Source organism: Heloderma suspectum, chromosome 2 (genome assembly GCF_057233095.1).
Source record: "Heloderma suspectum isolate Gila_16-S chromosome 2, 16-S_ref, whole genome shotgun sequence".
NCBI classification, from domain to species: Eukaryota; Metazoa; Chordata; class Lepidosauria; order Squamata; family Helodermatidae; genus Heloderma; species Heloderma suspectum.
The window spans coordinates 295,134,294-295,158,345 of NC_139459.1; the positions used below are offsets into that span (position 1 = coordinate 295,134,294).

General features: G+C 51.3%; 1 protein-coding gene across 2 annotated transcripts; it reads left to right on the plus strand.

Annotated features, from left to right (window-relative positions):
* Positions 1 to 9,604: 9,604 nt before the first annotated feature.
* On the plus strand, positions 9,605 to 23,616 carry BARX1 (BARX homeobox 1). Of its 2 annotated transcripts, none has more exons than XM_084832469.1 (4): positions 9,605 to 10,204; positions 17,626 to 17,914; positions 19,418 to 19,502; positions 22,744 to 23,616. In XM_084832469.1, the coding sequence occupies exons 1-4, from the start codon at positions 9,994 to 9,996 to the stop codon at positions 22,924 to 22,926; spliced, it is 768 nt and encodes a 255-aa protein (XP_084688595.1). In that variant the 5' UTR covers positions 9,605 to 9,993; the 3' UTR covers positions 22,927 to 23,616. The 2 variants fall into 2 exon arrangements, with proteins under 2 accessions (XP_084688595.1, XP_084688596.1); XM_084832470.1 differs by having other exon boundaries at positions 9,638 to 10,204; positions 22,762 to 23,616.
* The last annotated feature ends 436 nt before the right edge of the window (positions 23,617 to 24,052 follow it).

Here is a 24,052-nt window from a genome sequence, read left to right on the forward strand (position 1 = left end):
GACTAATTCAACCAGTTTTTGCAAAGGCCGCGGTCGAAGAGATGAGGCCAGTTTAGCCAGCACCTGTTCGCAAGCGGAAAGGCCACCGGCGAACTTCTGCTTCACCATCACCACTTCAGCTTCCTAGGGGCTTGTTCCGAGGCGCGCTCGGTTCCAGGCGCCCGGCAGTGGTCCCCAACATCTTCCACTTTCGGGAGCCTTTTCCGGAGGTGGTGGAGATCCCTTTGTCCTTTCATCCCTCCCCCCTTCCTTGTGCCTGTGTGATTCTCCCTCAGAGCAGCAGAAGAGATGGTGGAGTCCCATCTGACTTCTCATCTATTTCACCACCATCAGCATCAGTTGCTGCTGCTGCCGCCTTGGCAGATGCCCTTGCGTGGACGTCCACCCACTGTACGATCCTTTCCCTACACGAGAAGACACGCGGTGGAATCCTAAACTGGCTTATCTAGAAGTAAGCCCCCTTTAGTTCAATGGGGCGGGCTCTCTCAGGCAAGTGGGCAACGAGAGGAGAGCAACCTCAGGAGGAAAGGTGACGCTGACATGGCCACTTCTTCGAGTCCAAGGCGCGCCATGTGGCCAGGCTTTCTTTGGCTCAGGCTGCTCTGCTCTCTCCCTAAAGAAAATCTGCCTAGTTTCTCATTTATTTCGGGGGGGGGGGCTGCAGGAGGGGGCAATTTTTAGGCCTCCAGATGTTGTGGGAGAGCGACTCTCATTATGCCTTACCATTGGGTATGCTGGCTGGGGCTGGTGGGAATTGCAGTTCGATAGCGTCACGAGGTGTCCCCCCCCCCTATACGGGGAAATTAAATAGTTGCAGTGAAAATAGTCCTCAACGTTCTTTTACTCGGTTTTGCTTTTTATTAAATCGTAGTTAAAGACGACCATTGTACGCTCACTATCAAGGATGAATCCGAATGTTTCTGTCCACAGCAAACAAAGAGACAAGGTTTTTTCGTAGATCATCTGTGTGGGTGTTTGTTTTCCCATTTCAGACTAACAAATCAAAAGCAAAAAAAGACTTGGGCTTCCTCGGAGTCGACGCTGTTCCTAACTACTCTCCTGCCGCTGTGATCTTTAGGATTCTGCCTTGAAAGTAAATGCCGTGACAACCAACGGGATTTAATTTCTAAATAAATTCATCCGGGTCGGGGGTGCTGCAGTCGTTGGTCTGGAGGTTCACGAAGTCACGTGCCTGACAGCTCCTCTGTGCAGAGGGATCCTAAACATGGGAATTAGTTCAAGTTTAGTGGGGCTTAATGCCAATTAAATCAGAGAGGGGATGTTGAAAATCCAAGCAAGTTTCTCCCCGCATTCCGATCGAAAACACATTCAGGAGATTGATTTCAAAGGAACTTTCTCTAATCTGCCCGAAGTAAATTAGTTCCACGCTCCTAATGCCCCACACAAATCAACGCCTCTATTGAGAAGTAACCATTTCCATCCAAATTAATAGAACTTCCGGCTTTTAAACAAGCTTACAGAGTAACTCTAGAACCCTGTTGTTGTTCAGTCGTGTCCGACTCTTCCCGACCCCATGGACCGTAGCACGCCAGGCCTTCCGGTCCTGCACTCTCTCCCGGAGCGTGCTCAAGTGCATATTCATTGCATCTTCGAACCCTACTAACCCTAGAATACCGTAGAGTAAGGCCACTGAACTCAGTGGAACTTGCTTCTGAGTAGACTCTGCCTCTTCACTTGATCATCAGATCTCAAGAAGATCAGTCGCTTCCTATAGTTTATAGCAACCCCTTTCCTAAGAAGTGGCATGGATTTCCATTCATCTTACTTTCAAGAAAATGTGCATACTCTTCACTAACCATAAATAAACTCGACTAGGAAATTGTCATCGGTGGATTCCCCCCTTCACTGGGTTCGAGTTCAGACACATTCTACTCTGGCGCTGATAACCAAGGGAAGCCCTGTATCTCTTCCTACAGGTCATGGTTTGCCCCTTGGGTGCTTGTGCCTATATTTTTTTTATGCAGGAAACAGTGGCGTCGTGCAGGGGAAACGCCGGGGAGCGCAGCGCCAGGCCTTTCGCCAGAGCAGGAGCCATGACGTCATCCGCCAGAACGGCACGGCGATTGACGGGCCTTCCTTCCTCTGGCAAGTGAATGGGGTGATAACGGGGCTTTCTATTTTTTTCTATTGTTGTGAAAGATTAGCATGGAAGAAGTCGGAGAGCAAGGAAAGTAGGTAAGCCGGACACCTACCTTTCCTTTGGCGGGGTTCCTACTCAGCTCAAGGATTTTAAATGGTAACACTTCTTTATAAGATTGCCTGCATTTCTAAGGAAACGTTAAAGGATGCTTTGCCACTGGTTGAAGATCTTTGGTTAAAGTCCATGTGCTTTACAAATGGAAAGGAGCACTGGCCTCGATGGAGGTTACTCCCACGTAACTATCTCTACACTGAAACCATGCCTTACTAGGGGCTCTTTGTTTTGGCTGTTTGTGTTTTATGGTGGACTTTTAAACCAGAGTCTTAACTCCTTCGAATATAGAAAATCAGGATGTCTGTCTGTCTGTCTGTCTGTCTGTCGAGAGAGAGAGAGAGAGAGAGAGAGAGATCCTAGTTATAGATAAATTGTGGTTAGGTGATTATGGGGATGTCATGCTGAGCTCTTGGATCTCAAAGTTTACCACTACAAATAACGGGTTGCTTTGGTGAAAAAGGGTCAAGTTTATTATATTTATTTCTTCTAGATTCCTCTTCTGCCCAGTAGCCGAAGCTCTCTGGGCTGGTCCCTATCAAGTCCACCCCCTTTTACTGCTTCCAAACAGTTTGTCAGCAGAGGTGGATCATCTGAGGTATCCATAATCCCATTCTCCCCTACCTGCCCCTTTCCCCGCTGGCATCCTAGACTGGACTAGAGCGCTGGCCCGGACAGACTGGAATAAGGCAAGGAAGGGGGTTTTCCGCCCAAGGATTTGCCAGAGAAGACCTGTGGCGGGTCTGCTGTTGCTGATCTCTTCTGTAAAAAAAAACACAAAAAAACACCAGCCGAAGTTGTCCGCGCCTGACTTGCGACTCCCCAGGGCATAAATCTCGTCCTGACTCCCTGCGTATAAATCTCCTATTAATGAGATGCTGCCTTGAGGATATGCGGGGGGGGGGGGGGGATCAAAGAATGTCCTTGTTCTCAGCGGCCTGTTTTGAAAACGGTTCGGTAGATTATCAAAGGAGATGGAGAACGCGTAATCTGAGGACCCGCGTCGAGTGCACAGTTGGGTGCCCATGCAGCCGACCCGTTGCTTTCAGTTCTGTTTACACACGAGTAACAGTGGGCAGGGTGGCGACGCGTAAATCTCAAGCGAGGCACATTTCACCTTTATAGCCAGCCTTGCTCCATCTGTCTATTTCGCCTCCTCTATCTTTCTCCTGGCTGGGGGCGGGGGGTTGTCAGAGGCACAGGCCAGCCAAACCCCCGTCTTCGGTGACCCTCTCTTAAATCCCATCGAGATCCAGATGAACCTCTCCCCTTTGAATTGCAGGACATCTCTGGGTCATTGGCGAACGGTTCTGGTAGCCCTGGCGCCTCCCGAGAACGAAGGGAAGCTCTGCCTTCGCTACTCCAGGACGCCTTTCCAGGAGGATGGCGGAGGGGCCAGGGCGTGTCTTCCCTTTGGCGGAGGACAACTTAATCGGGCTTGTCTGTCCCCCAAAACGCCGAGCCCACCGAGAAGCCTCTGGCCAGCTGTCCTCACCCCTTCCTGGCGTCTTAGCCACGTGCCCGTCGCTATGTGGCTGCACCCACCGTCTCAGTATTCCCCCCGACGTGTGTGTGTGTGTTTATTCCATAATGTATAAAAGGAATCGTGGTCGATTAATCGCATCCGTTTTAACCGAGCGAGCGATTACATTTGCATGTGGGGGAAACCGCAGTTCTGAAGCAAGCAGCATCCATGGCTTTGAGATGGCTCGGGCGGGCGTCCCCTCAGGTTAGTCTGCAGCGCGGGGGTCTTCATCGCAGCCCTTCGCTGACATGCGGTTCTTGAAGAGCCAAGATCGATTTCAGGCGAAGTTAGTGACCTCCAGCCCACAGCTGGCACGCCACTTCTTCTAAACGCGTTTCCTTGGCAGGGTGAATAAGACCCCTTTTAGGCAGAGCCTAAAATTTCGGCGGAGCGGAGGCATCACAGTTCATCTGGATTGCAGGCCTTTTAAAGACAAAACTGTAAACTTTTTAAAATTATTATTTGTTTGTAAAACAATTTAGGAGGGGCAGAGAAAACTTAGGGGAGGCCAGGGCCCCCCTATGCCAACCCTAGCTATAGGCCTGACAGGTGGTAACTTACCAGCGTGTGCAATGGGCATACAGTCACTTGCTACAATGGCCGTCTGTTTTGACACCACGCCCACGTCCCACTGATTCGACTTCCAGACAAGTGCGTTTCACATGCGATCTCGGTTCTGCCTCCGGAGGAAATATTTGGAACCGACTCCCAGGTGTGCGGCCGTGTACTGCAATCCATTTTCTCCAAAGTAGTCCTATTCAAGTCAGTGGATCTAGGCCAAAGTATGATCGTTGTGGACTATAGTTGTGGCTTTCCAAGGAGCCATTCCCTTCAGTTGTTGTTGTTGTTCAGTCGTTAAGTCCTGTCCTTCGTGACCCCATGGACCATAGCACGCCAGGCCTTCCTGTCCTCCGCTCTCTCTTGAAGTGTGCTCAAGTTCATATATTCATTGCATCGGTGATGCTATCTAGCCATCTCATCCTCTGACCTCCCCTTCTCCTTTTGCCTTCAGTCTTTCCCAGCATCAGGGAGTTTTCTCTTCGCATTAGGTGGCCAAAATATTTGAGCTTCGGCTTGAGTATCTGTCCTTCCAATGAGCACTCAGGGTTGATTTCCTTTAGGATTGACTGATTTGACCTCCTTGCAGTCCAGGGGACTCGTAAGAGTCTTCTCCAGGCAGCACCACAGTTCGAAGGCATCAATTCTTCGGCGCTCAGCCTTCCTTACAGTCCAGCTCTCACAGCCATACATTACTACTGGGAAAACCATAGCTTTGATTAGACGGACCTTTGTCGGCAAGGTGATGTCTCTGCTTCTTACTATGCTGTCTAGGTTTGCCATAGCTTTCCTCCCCAGGAGCAAGCGTCTTTTCACTTCATGGCTACAGTCACCGTCTGCGGTGATCTTGGAGTAAGACCATCTAAATCTCAGCAAGACCACAGGAGCGTAAAAGTCCCTTCAGCTGGAGTTCCTTCAACTGCACGCTACACCAGGCGATTTGTGCAGAAGTCAGGAGAGGCAGGAGAGTCGCAGCCGCACAGAGAACATCTGAAGGTATCAACCATTTTCATCTATACCAACATGATTCCATTTGTCTGGCCTTTTATTACTTTCTGTTCTAGCTCACTGGTGAGCTCAGATCACACAGCCCAGATAGCTGGGTGGCATTTTCTTCACTTCTTAAGGTCTAAATAGCCACAGACTTCCTCTGACAGCTGTCAGGAGTACATCGCTTGAGGATTATGTATTCCTGATGCAAAAACAGTGGTAGAAAAGGCTAGAAAAAGGATCCTCCTGTGCTCTCTGTGTCCAGTCCGTGGTTTGCTGTGGAATACTTGTTATTCGAAAAGAGATTTGCACAGGCTCTTGTCTCAGGGTCTAAGCAATGCCTGCAGTTGGACATGTACTATTCCCTCCTCCTAGACTACCTGATGGCTTCTTACTCCCCGTTAATTAATCCAGAGGTTGGTTCAACTTTACAATCGCTAACTGCGGGGATGAGAGTCTCCCTTTGAACCCGCACTGAAAGGATGAACAACACCCACACGAACCAGAGAAAACCCACACTTTAAATTACCCCGATTGTGAGTGCCACGGAGTGTTCAGTTAAAGAGGTTAACCCACGCCCAGTTTACAGTGCCACTGAGTTGCCCCGCTTCAAAGGAAAATGGGACAAAAGAGAATCCGGAGAAATTCCAGGTGCATCTCTTGTTCTTCGAAGCCTGGAGGCAGGCAGGGTGATTTGTCCGATTGTGCCTTTTGCTGACCTCCGAACCCGACGTCCTCACACGTGGCTGAGGACTCTCCGTGCTGCTTGAGTGACTGGCGGCTCAACATGTGAACTGATTCCGCTGGAAAGGCCCGCGTCCGGCACGGCGAGGACGCTCCGCCTGCGGCCTTCAATCTGCGAGGCCCACCCGCTTAGGGCGCAATCCTATGCCTGGTTGGGCGGAAGAAAGTCCTACGACTCCCGGCACCCCCCAGCCAGCATGGGAGCTGTAGGGCTTTTTTCCGCCCAAACAGGCATTGGGTTGCGCCCTCAGGCATTAAGCCGAACGTCGAAACCAGTCGTGGACACCCTGTGATGAGCTCTCACGTGTGAACCAGCCCCAAGGCACCCGGAGGACACGCGTGTCCCAGGACTTTCTCCCTTTGGGAGGGATTTGAATACAATCTGGGACATTCTTCCCTTCTCAAGCTTGGGGCACCTGCTGTCTGGTGCCCCTTTCTCCGGCTCCTTTACATCCCTTTCATCGCTGCTCCAAGCCTGTCAAGTCACAGTGCCTAGCCTTTTGCAGCAACCAGGAGTGCCGCTTTCTATCAGGGTGACCAGACCTCATTAGTTACACCATTTCCTACCGTTCAGCACCGATTAGTGGTTAGAGTGTTGGGCCAGGATTGAGGAGTTTCAGGCTCTAGGCCCCACTGGGCCATGAAGGTCACTGGGTGACTTTGGGCCCCACACTGGCTCTCAGCCTAACCTACCTCACCCGGTTGTTGTGAGGATAAAAAGGAGAGGAGGAGAAGGACCATTTATCAGCCACTGTGGATTCCTTGCAAGGGGGGGAAAGGTGGGATATAAATGTAATTATATATATATATAGCTAATTGGTCAATATTTGCTATTCAGTTCCAATTTACAGTACAACAGAAACAAAGTAAGCCCCTCCCCATAAAATGGGGAAGAAATATTAATAAGGAAAGGAACAGTTCCAGCTGTAAAATAAGGGCATGATCCAACCAAAATTAGGCACTTTAAAAAGTTAATGTGGACAACCCAGCAATATCCATTCCATGCTGTTTCAGAAGTTCCGGTGGTGCTGTCTCCCAAGTAAGTCTGCATATCATAGCAGCCTTGAGGACGTGGTGAGGTCCCCTGTTAAAATCAACAGGACTTTAGCCAAGCACACCTGTGCATGTACATTGAACACAACGGAACCTCTAGGAAAGCGGGTAGATGATTACAGGCCACTGCCTTGCCAGTAAGCCCCATTTAATTCAGTGGGGCTTATTTCTGACTAGTCATGCACAGGATTTCCCTGTGAAGTGGTTAACTGATGGATCGTGCCCTAAGTGTTCCATTTTTTTTCTTTCTTTAAAAATTGCTGTCACATCTTCTGTTACAAAGAACTCCATGCGTGTGGGGGAGGTGGAGGGGACGGACATAAACTAGCCTACTGCTAAACTGGACTCCTCTCTAGCCAGAATCACAGTAGTCAGACTTCTTCTGGCCGGCTATAATTCCGCCCAAAGTTGCGAACTACTACTGAGGGTTTTCAATGCTTGGATCAAAAAGTTCTGGCAGCGCCAGTAACTGAGTGGCTAGTTATTTATTTATTTATTTATTTATTTATTTATTTAAAAGCGGTATACTCTGCCTTTCAGTAAAAACTCTCAGGGCGCTGTGGAATGACTTAAAAAAAACCCAACCCATTGTATACTGCCCCGAAGATAGATATCTTTATATGTTTATTTTGCAGGATCTCATTTAAATTAAGCACGTGTTGATCCTTTTCGGATTCTGTGCATGGTTCAGGCCCGATTAATGCCATGGCGCTTACTCCCAAGAATCCAGAGGACTGCAGGCTTAAACTCCCTTGATTGCAGCAGGAGAGGTTTTCACGCATCTGCTTAATTCTCTCCCGTTGAACTCAATTGTGACTTTAACGGTTTAATTTGCTTTTGGCAAGACTGACAGCGCAAGGCTATATATGTCTACAGAGAGGTTAGCCCAACTGAGTTCAATAAGGCTTACTTTAGGTAAATGTGCACAGGACTGCAGCCTGAGTCTCAATAATCTAATGAAATATTATTACAGGTACAAAAACTATCGTATTTGCACCACACACGAGCAGATCTTCTTTATTAAAGCACAAAGCAGCTTTGGTTGTACGGAAGCCGCATTCAGTGGATGGATCACTCTTCCAGAACCATATACTGAAGTTCTGTAAATCCTATTTACGGGGGGGGCTGGAATAGGCCTAAATTATTCTGTCGGAATGCCGTCATTTGAATGCCAGGGATGTGCCTTACACTATGTTTTAAAATCAGGAACACTCCAAAAGGCTCTTGCTTCCCCCCCCCCTTGGGGGGCCGGAGGTGGCGGTGATCTCCCCAAAATTCCCTTATCTTGAATGGCCATGATTCTAATTATCATCAGAGATATTGAATCAAGTAGAAGAGATGACAAAACAACAACCCCCCCCCCAAAAAAAAAATTAAAAAGGGGGGGAAGAGAGTATTTTGTTGTGTTTGGTTTAAAATGAGAATTATCCGACTTGTGGGCGAGGAGGGACTCTCGACGGAAACAGAAATGGTTCAAAGAAAGAACTCCACGGAGTTAGGTACATTTTATTTGGAATTCACTGCATCCCATTATCGCTCATCAGAGGTACTTTATGCAAAGTTTGCACACTAGAGATGTAGCGGGGAAGGGCCACTCCCTAATTTCAGGGAAAGGTGTGAGGAGAGGGCTTGGCCCTCGGGGTTAAAAAGGCAGCTGGGGTCCCGAAGATTCCTTAGCTGCTTCTGGAGGGAATGAGTACATAAGGGCCATATTTGAACAGAGTCGATCTTGTCCAGCATTCTGTTCACATAGTGGCCAACCAGATGCCCCAACGGGAAGCCTGCAATTAGGACACGAGGGCAATCGCACCACCCAGTAGAGCCATTGAAACGAATGGAGCTAGACTAAGTTAGGCTAAGCTTGGATACAGCCCACGGGGTACAGCAAAAAGGAAGGAAACCTTGCCTAGCGACCAGTCCCCGCACCAGCTGAGGCCGGGGACCGATTGCCCTTCCGAAATGGGCGCTCATGTCCTAAGAAGAGCCCAGCTGGATCAGACCAAGGGTCCATCTAGCCCAGCATTCTGTTCACGCAGTGGCCAACCAGAGGAAGCCCACAAGCAGGACAGGAGTGCAACAGCACCCTCATCGGGCCAAGTGGACTACAGTCCACGAGGGCTTCTGCAAGCGTAGGTGTCTTTAAGGTGTCCCAAGAAGAAGACTCCGTGTAGTTCTGACTTCAGATCAAGGTGAGGAGGAGGAGGCAACGTGGGCGCCAGGCTGCCTGTGGTCCAGGCTGCCGAGCCGCCTCCATCTTCTCCTCCCCCAGGCTGGACGTCAGCTGATAGTTTCCCCACTTGGGTCTGGCTCCAGGCTGGCCCCGATGTAGGGCAGCGATGCCTTTTTCGGGGATGGCGTGCAGCGCGCGCGCGCGCGCGTCGCCTTCCCCGAGCCGGCCAGCGCGGAGGCCCATTGGCTGGCCCTGGCGCCGGATCAAGCGCCCCTTCCCAGGTACTCCGCCCCTGCCCGCCCCACGCCGCTCCCCCTCCCCTCCCCTCCCCCCCCGGCATGGCGAGCCCCCCGCGCTCAGGCCAGCGTCAGCCCTATAATAGGCTGTTGTCTGGAGCGGCACTGGGGCGGAGAAAGAAGAAGAAGAAGGGCTCCTCTGAGGCCGCCCCTTCGAGCAGCCGGAGGCCGCCTGGCCTCACTCCGCCGGGAGAGCTGCGGCGGCCGCGAGGAGACCGGCTGGCTGGCTGGCGATCGGCGGAGATCCTCCCAGCCCCGCCTGCTGCCAAGGGCATCTCCGCGAGGGATCGGCGCCCAGAGGCCGCGGCGATGGCCCCGGCCTCGCCGAGGCCTCCGAGCGCCCTGGCCCAAGCGCCAGACGAGGAGCTGCTCTGAGGTTTGGCCAGCTGAGCTGAGCTGAGCTGAGCTGAGCGGGGGCGGGGTGGTACCTGCGCCACCAGGCGCGATGCAGCACCCACTGGACCTGGGCGCCGCCGCCGCCCACTATTTCCCCGCCGACCCCTTCGCCGACCACCGATCGCATCGCTACCGGAGCTTCATGATCGAGGAGATCCTAACGGATCACCCGGATGCGAAGAGCGCGGCACCGGCCGGGGAGCTGCTCAAGTTCGGCGTGAAGGCGCTGCTTTCGGCCCGGCCCTACCCCAACCCCTTAGGTACGTACGTCTTCCCGAGGCGTGGGGCGGGGGCGCTCCATCCCGCCGCCTCCTGGAGTGGTGGGCCGGGGAGGGCGCAGCCCGGAATTCCTCCCTGAGGACCCGGAGCGGAGCGGGTGAGGGGGCAGCGGCTCACACGGAAACAAGTCCTTGGTTTTTATTTTATTTTTGAATGTTTTATTTATGTATCTATTTTTGGTTCTGCTTGCAAAGAGCTGCCGGAAAGCCGAACTTCCCCCAGCCCCAATCCGCCAGGGCCAACCCTCTTCCTCTTTCTTTCTTTCTTTCTTTCTTTCTTTCTTTCTCTCCCCCTTGGGTGGCGAAGACTGCTTCAGGAGCGAATCTGCCTCCCCCTGCAATCAGTGGGGCGGCAGCTCCCCTGGGCCTCCGGCGGGCCTGGGTCCCCCCCTTGGCTGTGCGTCGGATGGTGTCCGCGGGCTGGATGTCCGCGCCACTTCGCCGCTCTCTGGGGAGCCCTCAGGGTGCGGGCAGTCCGGCCCTCCGGCGCTTCGAGGCGCTCGGAAGAAGGAAGGCCGTCCTCTTTCTCTGCGCTGCGCTGCTCAGCCGAAAGGAGGAGGTTTCGGCTGCGATCCTCAGGGCCACGAGGGTCGGCTCTGTGGAAGGGAAGGCCTCCCTTCCCAGGAAAGTCGCGTGGGGAGCTGGTGTTCGGCTGTGCGGTGGATGGCCTGTGGCACAACCCCAATACGTTTACTTACAAGGAAATCCTATCCGGGGGACTTCCTGACGCCCGGGGCTTCCTTATTGAAGGCTGCAGCCCTAAGATGGACATCAAAGCTGCAATCCTGGATACATTGGCTAGGGATCAATCCCCTTTCAGCTGAATGGGAGTGACTCCTTAGCAAATGTGACTAGGATTACAGTAGTACAAGCGTTATCTTTTACACTGGCAAGTAACGTTAGACCCCATGCGATGAGGCCTTGGGAAAGCTCGAATTTGTTCAGTCGTTCACTCGTGTCCGACTCTTCGTGACCCCATGGACCATAGCACGCCAGGCCTCCTGTCCTCCGCTCTCCCTATAACCCCATAGCCTTAATATTATTTGGGGTAGCCCCATTCAGAGCAAAACGGATCTTCCAGGATGAATGGTTTCAGGGGGAGCGGAAGCGCTATGCAGCGTGTTGTGTGCGCACAGCCCAATCCACCAACCATTTAATCCGACGCCTTCAGCCCAACCGTTGTTTCCTCTTTGGCAGCAAAGAAACGAAGTGGATTTCAGGGCTGCGATCATCTGATGCGGACCGACCGTGGGGGAAAGCCTCGTTGAACTCGGCGAGGCTTACTCGCGAGTCAGCTTGCACAGGGCAAGCCGTCCTTCGGCTTCCTCGGGGTGTGGAGCTGAATGGTCGTGGAGGCAAGTCTAGGGCAGGAACGGGACCAGTTCTTTAGGCCGACGGGCACGGCGGGGTGGGGGAATCCCCCGGCCTCAGTAGACGACGGAAGAAACGCTGCAGAGCCTTGGTCCAAAAGATCCGAAGCCGGGACGCAAGAGCGGGAGGGGGAGCGCGGAAGGCCCCTCCCTCGCTTGCTCCTCACTTCACCAGGACGTTGTCACGTCTTTCATCTTGGACCTCTTCCTCCCGAGAGACCAGTGTTTGGGAGACCAGTTTTTTTTTTGCGGGGGGGTTGGACTCTCTCTTTGCCTTAGCGTCAGTCTTTGCGCTTTCCGTTCCTGGCAGCTGAGGAGCCCTCAGAGCCAGTGAACTCGCGGAGGAGCCCCCCAAGGAAGAAAGGGGCCCCGAAGGCAGGGCGCTGCTCCCGAAAAGCCTGGCTCGCCTTGTGCCAGGGACTCGGCGGGGCGGGGAGGCAAAACGGCCTTTCTTCCTGGCTCGGAGCCAAAGGGCTGAGAAGGCCGTGGAAGGAGGCCCGTCTCAGGCCCATGTGCTCAGGCCAGGAGCCATTTGTATCCCTGCTTTCGATGAGGCTTTTAAAAAAAAAGCCCCATCAGACGCTTGAAAAGACAAAAGGAGCCCATCAAACCCTTTAAAAAAGGAGGCCCATCCAACGCCTAAAACGCGCCAGCCCTTGGGCGCCACGGCATCGCGCAAGGTTCCCAGAGCAGGGCGGGGGGCCCTGCGGTGAATCTTTTGCGCCCACCTTCGCGAGGTGTTCTCAATTCCCCTCCGGCCGCCCAGTCCTGACACTTGGAGTGGCGCCCCGGGGAGAAAGGGCCGTGCGCGCGTTTTCCCGCAGGAGGGAACCCGCCCTCCGCCCAGCGCAGGGGCCCTGGCGCGCCAGAAAGGATCTGGCGCTGGGGTCGGGGGGCCGCCTCCTCGGGAGCCCAGCTTGGTCCCATGTGCCGTGGGGAGCGTGGCGGCGCGGGTGGGTCTGAGGCCTCAAGGGGGCATAGCTCGTCCGACTGCGCAGAGACCGTCTCTGCGCTCCATCCTCAGTGTAAACGGGGCCGCGCTTGCACGGAAGATTTTCAGCGAAATGCTGGAGGCGAAAACAAGCGTCCTCGCTATCAAAGCCCGACGTTTGTTCTCGCCCCCGTTTTGTTTTGAATCCGGAGTAATTGCGGGGAAGGTTAGTCGGGGCAGTGTGCGTGTGTTTTCCCCGCGGTGGGATTTTCTGCCTCAGAATATTTCGGGGATGAGCAGATTCAGCCCAGCGGCCTTCGTTCGGAAGAGGGGAAAGGAACCAACACGACCATAAACGAGCCTTGCAAAGTCAGGGGCTGGAAAGCGACACCATGGCCCTAAGGTTCACACGATTGCCCTGTGCCGGATTAAAAAGAAAACGAATGAGACCAACAGCTCTGAAAAGGCTGGCCTTCAGAAGAATCGTCCAGGCCTGACCGTGCTGTGTGGGAGGCATGCCGCGGGGAGAGCCTTGATCCCCTGGCACGGCTCCCCGAGACTGGCCTCCGCGTTTCTGTGCGGGCGGACACCCCGCGGAAGCTCTTTCTGTGGCCCCAGAAGGGCAGCAGGGCCCTACGGAGGCGTCTGGCTTCGCGTGGCGTCAGCGATGGTGGAAGCTCCAGCCTGGAGTGGAGCTCCGATCCCCCGCCGCGCCTTCGGGACGCAGGGCCGTGTGGCGCCCACAAGCTCCCAGACAGACCCGTAGGTGTGCTCTGGGGGGCGGGGGGGGGGCGGAGGACCGTGTGCTTTGGAGGCAGCTCTTGGACTCAGCAAGACCCTTCGAGGCTTCGGGATGTCTGACGGGCACGGCATGGCCAGAAGAACCAATGACCTGAGCTGAGCGTTGATCGCCCTCCGATCGTTGTGCCGTCGGGGCCTTTCATCCCAGCGGCCTTTCTCGCGGCAGTAACTCCCTGCTCGAGGTTGGCAACAAGGAATGGGACGGATTCTGTTTGCCCAAGTGGGAAGGTGCCGTGGGGAAGAGGCCTGGATCAGAGGCCCTCCATGGGGGAGTATAATAAATATGATGGGTTTTCCAGATGGAGACTCTCTGATTCTGCCTCTCTCGGGCAATCGATGCAGGGAATTTGTGCGGGGCGCGCGCCTTCCGGAGCGATCCACTCGAAGGCGGATGTTGTCACCGGCTCCACGGAGGGCATCTCAACTCGCCCTGACAGCCCGATTCTAAAGAGGTTTCCGCGCTGGTTTGCTTTTGCCTAACAGCGCCCCGGCATCCTCTCAGATTACTCGGAAGGGAACTGGGGCCTATTTCCATGCCGCGTGTTTAAGCTGGGATATAAATGCCTCTTGGACGTGCCACCAGAGAAATTCGTTTTGGGGAGGATATTTGCCTGGCAAGGGAGGGAATTACGATTAGAACCAGGATTCAGCATTTTATATTCCTAAACTGGAGCCAGGAGCCAGAAAAAAAGAATCCTTACTCGTATCATTCCCTGGGGACTTCTTTACCGTCTGTGTGCCAGAGAAAAAGTGACTTTTAAAAAAAGCAAGTAGATTTTGGCTATCCGGTGGTTCCATCACCTTTTCTCAGCCTCTCACATACGTTCGCTAGTGTCTGAAAGAACTTATTACTTGCAAGCCCCGTGTAAATGTATCTTTGCATTTTCATTGTTTCCTCGGGGAGATGAATGGGCAAAATTTCCTTCCTACCTGGATGGTGTATGTGAGGATTCTGTAGCAGTTCGCAGCCTCATCCTGTAATCTGTGTCTAAGATCCTCTGCACTTCTGAGTAAACCTGCTTAGGAAGTGCTTCTCAGATAAAGAAAGGGCAAAAAGTTTAGGCTGGATGTTCTCCAAATCTCATGGTTCTTAATGGAGAAGATCTAAGTATACCTTGATTTCTCTCCAATCAGTGGGACTTTGCATTGCTAATTTTAACTAGAACCTGTCCTTGGTTTTTCTGTTTTGGTTTCCTCCTCCGCTTCTCCTTCTCCTTTTTGCAATTATGTTTTGAAATCAAGCAATGGTTGGCCCAAAGCTATCCAATATTGTTTACTGGAATAATGGAGTTTGCTTATTTGTAGCCCAATCCTATATATGTCTACTCAGAAGTAAGTCTAAATCAACTTTAATTTTTTTATTAGGAGGGAATACACACTGCTCCACACACCCTGCCACATCTGGGTATCTGCGCATAATCTAATTTATTCATTTAATCCAAATATTACATTACAACATACATCGCACTATGGATCAGCCTACGAAATTGGGCTGAATGTCAAACTCCATTTTAAAATCACAGTCACAAGCAGCAGAGGAAAGGCTTTCCAAAGTCAGAGCAGTATGCCATATATTTTCTTATATTTATTGTACATTCTCTGAAAAAATGTGTTAATGCTGCAATAGAAGTAGATTTCCACAAACATTAAAATTGTTTTTGAACCATGGCAATTTCTACAGGTTGTACACAGAGTCTTGAATGAAAATAAGTTAATATCCATTTCCTAAACACATTCCTCTCTGGTAAAATCAAGGGAACTTATTTTTGTCTAATTGTCATAGTGAGTTGGTTCCAGATTTAGTTACATTTAGATAAACCCATTAAAATCAACAGGACTCAAGTTAGTCATGGTTCTAAGTGTGACTAAATCTGGAACCAACCTAGTGTATTTCCAAAATTCTAATGTATTTTTTAAAAATTGTAAACTGATTGCCCATATGATTTGAAAATATTTTCTTTTGCAACTATTTTAGTAGCAGGAAAAGGCCATTTAAACATGATTTCTGTATTTATTTGCTTTCCAAACGTGGGGAATTTGATCTGTTCTATCCCAGACAAAATATAAAATGACCGCTGGGAGTAGCATAATAAAATAGCAGTATTTTCAAATAGCCAATTTTGGTCGCTGTCTTAAAGACTTAAGAGAGGTACTGTGTCTCCTCCCCCCCCCCTCACAAAAACAAGCCTAACTTCGGAGTAAGCGCCACATTCGTTATAATCAGAGGAAGATTCACCTTAATTTGTTTACGACTGACCCCCCCCCCCCCCGCAGTCAAAAGGAAGTTGACTTCCCTGGAAGTGGCTTCCCAATGAGCAGTTAGGAATGCAGCTGAAATCCTTAAAGACTGCAGTGCCTTAAAGACACACACTTTCCTCGGAGTAAATCCAATTGAACTCAATAGGACTTACTTCAGAGTAGACATCCATAGGACTGCGCTGCTTGTTGGTGCTACTGGTGCTGCTTTTTAATATCAGCAGGAAGGCTCATGAGGTGGGTAGGAAAGGGATCTTTCACAGGATGTTTCTTCGCCTCCTGTCCCCATAAGCAATTGCTTTGGATCCACACGCCGCTTCCTCTTCTCGTCTCCTTCAGTTCAGAGCGCCCTCCAGCCGCGCAGTCCCAACAACGTTTATTAAGACGTAAACCCCATAGAGTTCAATGGCGCTTCCTTCCAACTGCAGCCTTTCTGTGCGACCTTTCCCTCGCCCACTGATTTGGGAACAAGTCCAAGTGGGTCCGATTTCCGAGTAAGCATGCACAGGATCGCGCCATGATTACTCCTGCAGCCTAATCCCAACCACGTTTACTCGGAAGTAAGTCCCATTTATTGAAGTGAGAACCAAGTAAAATATATTTCGGATTCCCTAGCCCCTAGGTGTTAGGGGAGATCGTTGCCACCTCCTGGCACCTTGGTAGCCAAGAGAGCCACTGTAGCGAACCGAGTATGACCAGCTTTGATCGGGGAGACTGATTTCCAGAGAAGGGTGTGTTGGAGCGCAACCTTACACGGGAGAGTCCCAGGTTCAAATCCCACCTCAGCCCGGCCGCTTCCTCGGAGAACTTTGGGCCAATCACTCTCGACCTAATCTGCTTCACACGATCGTTGTGGGGATAAATGGTTGGGGGGGGGGGGGGAAGCACAGGCCATGTATGATGTCATCCTGAGAGAAGAGGTAAGACACAAATGAATAAATATGTTAGGACGCAATTCTAAACTCTGGATTTAGGGTGCAATCCTAAGCATGTTTAGACAGAAGTCCTACAACTCCCATGCTGGCTGGGCAATGCTGGGAATTGTAGGACTTTTTTTCTTCCTTGTCGAAACATGTATAGGATTGCGCCCTTAGCTTATTGGGATCGCAGCCTAAACAACAAAGGGTTCACTTGTTTGCCAGGTGTGGGCCCTGTGGAGGGGACCCCATCTCTGTGTCCCATGACTGTGAGAGTCTTGTTGAGGCACCTTAGAGGCGAGCCGATGCATTGGGTAGTATCCAAGGTCGGTCCTGTGTAGAGTAGACCCATTGAAATGAATGGGACTTCAGTGAATCATGACTGACTGAAGTTTCATCATCACAAGGGCTCTGCGCTACGTAGGGCGCACAGTGGGTACTACGCATCATCGTGTTCAAAGCAGACGGCGATGACGACGGATGTCATTTGCGGCGGCTGTTCATTTGTGATGTCGCGAGCCGCTCGCCACTTTGCGGGGAAGCGGCCTACAGTAAACGCATAGATGATGATAATGATAAATGCATAGATGATAATGATAATGATGATAATGATAAATGCATAGATGAGAATGCGATCTCGTGTGTGCTGCAATCCGTCTGCTCGTCCTTAAGGTGCCACGAGAGTCCCTTCGCGTGTGTTTGTGGCGCAAGGAAAGCCCCCCCCCCCCCGCGCCGTCTTCCCGCGGCCTGGGAAGAGCCGAGGTGCCCGAGTCATCTCCCTTCCTGAGCCATCCGTTACGCTGGCGCTCTTTCTGAACGCGTCCCCAACGGCTCTCCCTCGGATCGGAGCCAAGGGGGGGCGGGGGGCGGGGGGCGGGCTCCCCTAATTTTCCTCCCCCCTACATCTTTTCACAGACAAGTAATGAAACACGAGTTCGCGCGTTTGTCCGTAAAAGGCCTGCGCCCCTGACGAGCAGCCCTACTCCTGGGGCGCCCCCCCCGCCGGGACTCGCTGGGTGGCCACGGGCCCCGCGGCGGGCGAGGGGCGCCCCGCGGCGGGGCAGCTGGGGGTCGGCGCCGCTCGGCTCTCCAGTCGGTCAGCTCTCCGCGCGTCTTTGTCTCCCGCAGCGGCGCTGAAGGCCGAGCAGGCGGCCGTCTTCAAGTTCCCGCTGGCGCCGCTGGGCTGCGCGGGCCTGAGCTCGGCGCTGCTGGCCGCCAGCTCCGGGCTGCAAGGCGGCGCGGGGCCCCCTCACCTGCCGCTCGAGCTGCACCTCCGCGGGAAGCTGGAGCCGGGAGGCCCCGAGGCCGGCAGCAAAGCCAAGAAAGGCCGTCGGAGCCGCACCGTCTTCACCGAGCTGCAGCTGATGGGCCTGGAGAAGCGCTTCGAGAAGCAGAAATACCTCTCCACGCCCGACAGGTGGGCCCTCGCCGGGCGCGCAGGGGCCCCGGGGAGACGCGGGGGGGAGCTCCGTGTGGCAGCCCGGGGCGCGCGCGCATCTCCGGCCCCCCGGGCGGGCCGAGGCGTAGCGGAGGGGCCGCCGCCTGCCTGCCCCGGGCCAGCCCGCTCCGGAAGCGGGGCGGAAGCGCAGCCCCGCAGCCCCCGCCTGGCTCGGCTTCTTACCCGCTCTGCGTCCTGCTCACACGCCTCCTCCCCTCGGGGCTCAAAGGCCCAAAGTTCAGCAGGCCGGGCCCCGAGCCCATCCCCTGCCCACATGTCGCCTGGGCAAGCAGGCCAGCTCTACCCTGAAGCAGAGCGAGGCAGCCACCTCCGGCAGGGTGCGGTGATTTAGGGCGCAATCCCATGCATGTTTAGACAGAAAAAAGTCCTATAGGGCCCAGCATTCCCCAGCTAGCCATGTGTACTGCCATGCTAGCTGGGGAATGCTGGGAGTTGGATTTTTTTCCTGTCTACACTTGCATAAGATTGGGCCCTTAGACTGCAGGTGTCTACACACACTTTCCTGGGAGTAGGTCTCCTTGAACTCAGTGGAGCTTACTTCTGAGTAGACATTCTTAAGATTACACAGGTAAGATATTCTTAGGGTGCAATCCAGACCTACAACTCCCAGCATTCCCCAGCCAGCCATGGGAAATGTTTTTCTGTCTAAACATGTATAGGATTGTGCCCTTACTCTGTTTTTACTGCCCCGGAGTGGGAAAAGCTCTTGAGGCATTTTCTCCCTCAGGTACCCAAAACTGGCTGGCCGTGGGTACTGTGCACTTCGCCTTGGGGGGCGGGGGTCGCCATTTGCTGCTGTGCCTCCGGCAGCCCTGTCAGAGTAAGCCACCTACCCTTGCTGATCCCTTGATCCCCACAATGAGAGCCCAAATTGGGAAATGGGCCCAGCCGATCCATCCCTTCAGCAGACAGCACATCTCCCAGGTCACTTGCTTTCAATGCAGAGAGACACACATGAGTTTTCCCTAACGTGTGAAATCAGGTGCCAGCGCTGTAGCTCTTTTCCGGAATCTCCAGGATACCAGCGTGGAATTCTAGGTCATCGTCCACCTCTCCCTTTAAACACCAACAATGCAAGGACTCAGCCATGAAGCTCACTAAGGGGCAGGACACACCTTGTTTCTCCAGCTGGCCTGCCTTGTGGGGTTTTGAGGGTATTTGAGAACAATTAATTTGGGTTGTATCCTGTTAGTCCTACTTAGAGAAGACCCATTGAAATGAATGGGTCTTAAATTAGTCATGCACAAGTCCCATTCATTTCTAGGGGTCTGTTCAAAGTAGCACTAACATTAGATACTACCCATTTTGTGCACTACTAAAATAAGAGAAAAGAACCATTTTAAAATGGAAGGCAGGGGAAGCGGTGGGGTTGCTGGAAGGCATCCAGGGGGAACTCATACAAGATAGCAGCAGGAGGGAGGATGGAGAGAACGCTCAGTGGGCCCCTTCTCTTTCCTGCAGGATAGACCTAGCGGAGTCCCTGGGCCTGAGTCAACTGCAGGTGAAAACCTGGTACCAAAATAGGCGAATGAAATGGAAGAAAATAGTAAGTATACTTAATGGGTTTTAATTATATCATGTTTTTCTTCCACATCATATTTACACAAGCAACCACAGGAAAAGTCAGATGGTGACAGCTTATCTCATGAAGATGCAGCTGATGATGTACAATTCCCACCAGCCCCAATTAGCATGGCCAATGATTAGGGATTATGGGAACTGTAGTCCAAAACCCTTGGAGAGCAGCAGGTTGGACTAGAACACTGGATTCAAATACGATCCTCCACTGAAGCCAGGGAGTCTTTTTTCTGGAGCTGACACAAAGCCTGACATGACTCATGTGTGTGTTTAATCCTTTGTAGAGAAAGCCACTCCACCTGTCCTGTGGTGTGGACAGGGCTAGAATACTCATTAGAGGACATACTCATCCTGTGGATTTGGGTAAAGATTTAAGTGACCAGAGGGTTTCACTGCCACGGAGAAGTTAGTCTCTATTTAGAGAGAGAGGAGATTCTTAACTGCACATGTCCTGTACTTTGAGGGCTGGATCCGGTCCAAGGTTATACACAACCTTATACACAGTTACCTCAGAGTAAGTGCCACTGAACTCAGTGAGATGATGACATCATCATCATCTATTTACACTCGTGTACCACCTTATTTGCTAAAAAAAGTCATCAAGGCGGTGCACAACAATTTTAAACACTAAAATCTTAAAATAAAAAAACGGGAACACTGAACACATTAAAACATTAACTTTCTAACCTCAAAGGCTAAATTAAAAAGATGTGTTTCACAGCCCTTCTAAAAGCCAAGAGCATGGGGCCTAATTTTCAGGGGGCACATTCAGTTTGGAAGAGATACACCCTTTCAGGATGCCAGATAAATGGACCTCAACAGGCAGTGGTGCCCTCAAGAGATCTTAAGAACCATACAGGTTCATAAGGAGGCAGTAGGCCCTTAGGTTGCCAGGTGCTGAGCCATATAGCATTTTAAAGGTTAAAACCAACACCTTGAACTGAACACAAAAAGCAATTGGTAACCAGTGAAGGTCTTTCAAGACAGGTGTAATAGGTGCACTGGATACCAGCCTAGCTGTTGCATTTTGCGCTAACTGAAATACTATTCCTCTTCCAGGCAGCCCCTTGTAGAGCACATTGCAATAGTCTATGCTTGATGTAATGAAGGCATGAATAACTGTTACCATGTCAGACTGACTCAGGATGGTTGCAGCTGGTGTGCCATGCGTAATTGTGCAAATGCACTCCTTCCCACCACCTTCTGAGTTGACATGTATAAAAGGTAAAGGTAAAGGTGTCCCCAACCAGTCGTGTCCGACTCTAGGGTGCGGTGCTCATCCCCGTTTCTAAGCCGAAGAGCCAGCGCTTCCGTGTCCATGTGGCCGGCATGACTGAACACCGAGGTGCACGGAACACTGTCACCTTTCCCGCCGAGCGCTCAGCCACCGTGGTCCCCCTGACATGTATAGGGCTGCACTATAAATTATGTTTGAGTCCCATTGAAATCAATGGGGCAACAAGTTATACCTAACCTGAGTCTCATTGATGTCAATAGAACAAAAGCATGCCTAACTGGTCTGGATCCAGCTCTTAGGCTTTCTTCACATCAGTTTATTAATGGCAGGTTTAAATGTGGAGTTTTAATGGGATGTTGGTCGGTGCCGCTTGTTTACACTAATGCCTTCAGCGTGTTCCACTTGATTCAGGGGATGTGAAGCTGATTTTTCCAAAACAATGCAATGATTTTCCTGGGATATTCAGGAGAGGGAGAGGCTGTAATCTTCCTTAAATAGAACTTGTTAACCTTAATGAGATGATGTAATGTTTATTTTTGTTCCTTAAAGTCAGTCCCTTATATGCTGATCGTAACCACATTGGCTTGAAAGTTTAGTTGCTACAACTCTAATCACACATACCTGGAAGTAAACTTCATTGAACTGTGTGGGACCTGACACACTGTCACGATTATTACATATTGACGATCAGATGATGATTCCATCAAATGTATTCTGAGCTTTACAAAGTAACACTAAATAAGTTGGGGAGACACTAGAGGAAAGGAGAGGCAAGAATATGCCTAAATGCAGCTATGCGGACTCCATTTCAGGAAATTACTTCAAAGCCAGGGTTGAAACTAATGAGAATTCCTTCCAAGTAAGTGTTTAGGAACATAATGCGATGAGGCACAGGCTATGGATGGGTTGGCAACTCTGATCGTTCTATTAAGGCTGCAATTCTATACCCACTTAACTGGGAGTAAGCTTAAATGGGACTTAGTTCTAAGTAGACATGTATAGGATTGCGCTGTCATTCTCTTTTAGGAAGTCAGGATCTCTTCCTTGCCCTGTTTCCAGCATCTGTCCAGATGATTTAGTAAAGAGAGGCTGGTCTTCTTACATCCTTGAGGCTACCAATTTATATCTATAGCCTCTTACCTAGGAGTAAGCCCCTTTGAATTCGATGGGACTTGCTTCTGAGTAGACCTGCATGCGCATTAAGGTGGCTGCATCATTAGTCAGCTTAATGGGCTGCAGTCAGGCTGGTCATTATAGGAACAGAAAGTGCTTTTACCCTTTCAGTGTGTACCCACGGGTGAAGTGGAGCGTCTAAACTGCTTTAATGAATATGAGTACAAATGGAACCAGGGGCAACACCTATTAACAGACGTCCTCATCCAAACCAGGCAGCATCGATCATCCCAAGTAGGAGAGCGATTGTTTTCCTGACCGTATAGATCCAGCAGCCAAAGAGATCCACTTCCAGCCTCGCTCCCCTGCAGGATAGCTACCGCCCAAAGCCTTGTTCCCTGGGTAAAGAGTTGGCAATAGGGCTCCCCCCCCCACACACACACCCCTTTCAATTTCTGACAAGGCTTAAGTGCCTTTAACTAGCAGCATGAAAGGTAAGACTTCAACAGATGAGGCTTTCCTCGGCATGGAGACACACAGCTGGGAAAGGGTTACCTGTTGGATTTCTGCCTGCCGTGTTAAGTACAGACTGATGCCAGGAAGAAATATACATATACATACATATGGCAGGCCTAGTTGGCTCACTAAATAGCGCAGGTGGAGCGTCAGAGCAGCTCTAAGGTATTTTCATTGGCTGCTATGGCAGGCTTGGTGTTGAAATCTTGAGGAAGAGGTGATGTTCCCTTGATCGTCACTGCGAGCTTTTAAAACAATTATTTTTAATGGCTTTTCTCTACGCCTGTAACTTTTCCAGCTGGGTAAATTCGTTTTCCTTGCTTGTATTTTCCTGAACGTTCAGGCCTTTGGATTTTTGCAGGTTCTGCAAGGCGGAGGGCTGGAATCTCCCACCAAGCCCAAAGGTCGCCCGAAGAAAAACTCCATTCCTACCAGCGAACAGCTGACAGAGCAAGAGCGAGCGAAGGAAGCCGAGAAACAAGCGGAAAGCCTCGGTTCCTCCTGTCAAGTGAGCCAGGAGGAATAACAAAGCGCCAAAGGCCCGAGGCCTGGCGGGAGTGCCCTTGAACGCGGAGACTTACGGTACTGCAAAGACCGCATTGATCGAAGTGCCCTTTTCTATTGCTAGACTAGAGGCTGGATTCGCGAGGAAATAAGAATCCTTCAGAACAAACCACCTCGCATTCACGTGCGCACGGTTGGGACCTCCAGCCTTTAGGACTAACCTCCAGGCTTGTGCGCCTCGCAAATCGACTAGCCCTGGCTCAAGCTCCCTCTCGATTTCCACCACGTGGGTTGCATTTGTGTGTGTAAGGAGGAGCAGGCGTACAACGAGACGAGGGTCGTGCGACTGGTTTTGTTTTTGAGAAGCTGCAACGTGGAAGCTGAAGAAGATGGGTGGCAAAATGGTTAGTGGACTATCATTCCCAGTTGATTCCGTTGTATTTACTGTGCGTTTGCGCTAATCCGCCCCCACTTTGTGTACATACTGAAGTAAAACGTTGCCCGCTCTTCTCTCTGGGTGGGCGTGGATTGAGACGGATGAGGGGTCTGTTTGTTTCTTGTTTGGCCTGGCAGGGCAGAAGATAGTTCTGGCTGTTCTTCTGGTGTGTAAGATCCGGGGGTCCCCCCAATTATTCGACAAACGCATTTTACGATCGGTTTTTATTAACATGAAGATATTGATTTTATTTCAATAAAATATTTTATGAACGAGATCGGCCTGAGCGATGCAATGCGTTCATTTCCTCAGACCACCTAGTAGTCCAACGTAATGAGCCATCAACAGTGCGGGTCTACTCGGAAGTAAGCCGTGCTGTGTTTAATGGAGCTTACTTTCAGGTAAGCGTGCAATGGATTTTTGCCTCCCTGGCTCAGACTGCGACTCTGCGAGGGTGTTAACCTCCGACTACACTGAGGGGCTAAGCGGCTTGGGACTGCGGAGAAGTTACAGAAAATAAAATAAAATAAAATACCATTATCTACTCCTGCAGTACTATCCATGTTTAGTTAGAAAAAAGCCCCACAACTCCCAGCATGCTGGCTGGGGAAGTCTAGGAGTTGTAGGATTTTTTTCTGTCTCAACATGTATAGCATTCCACCTTAAACTAATTCACTGTGTTAATGTTGTTTGGCATTTTACGAGATCTAGC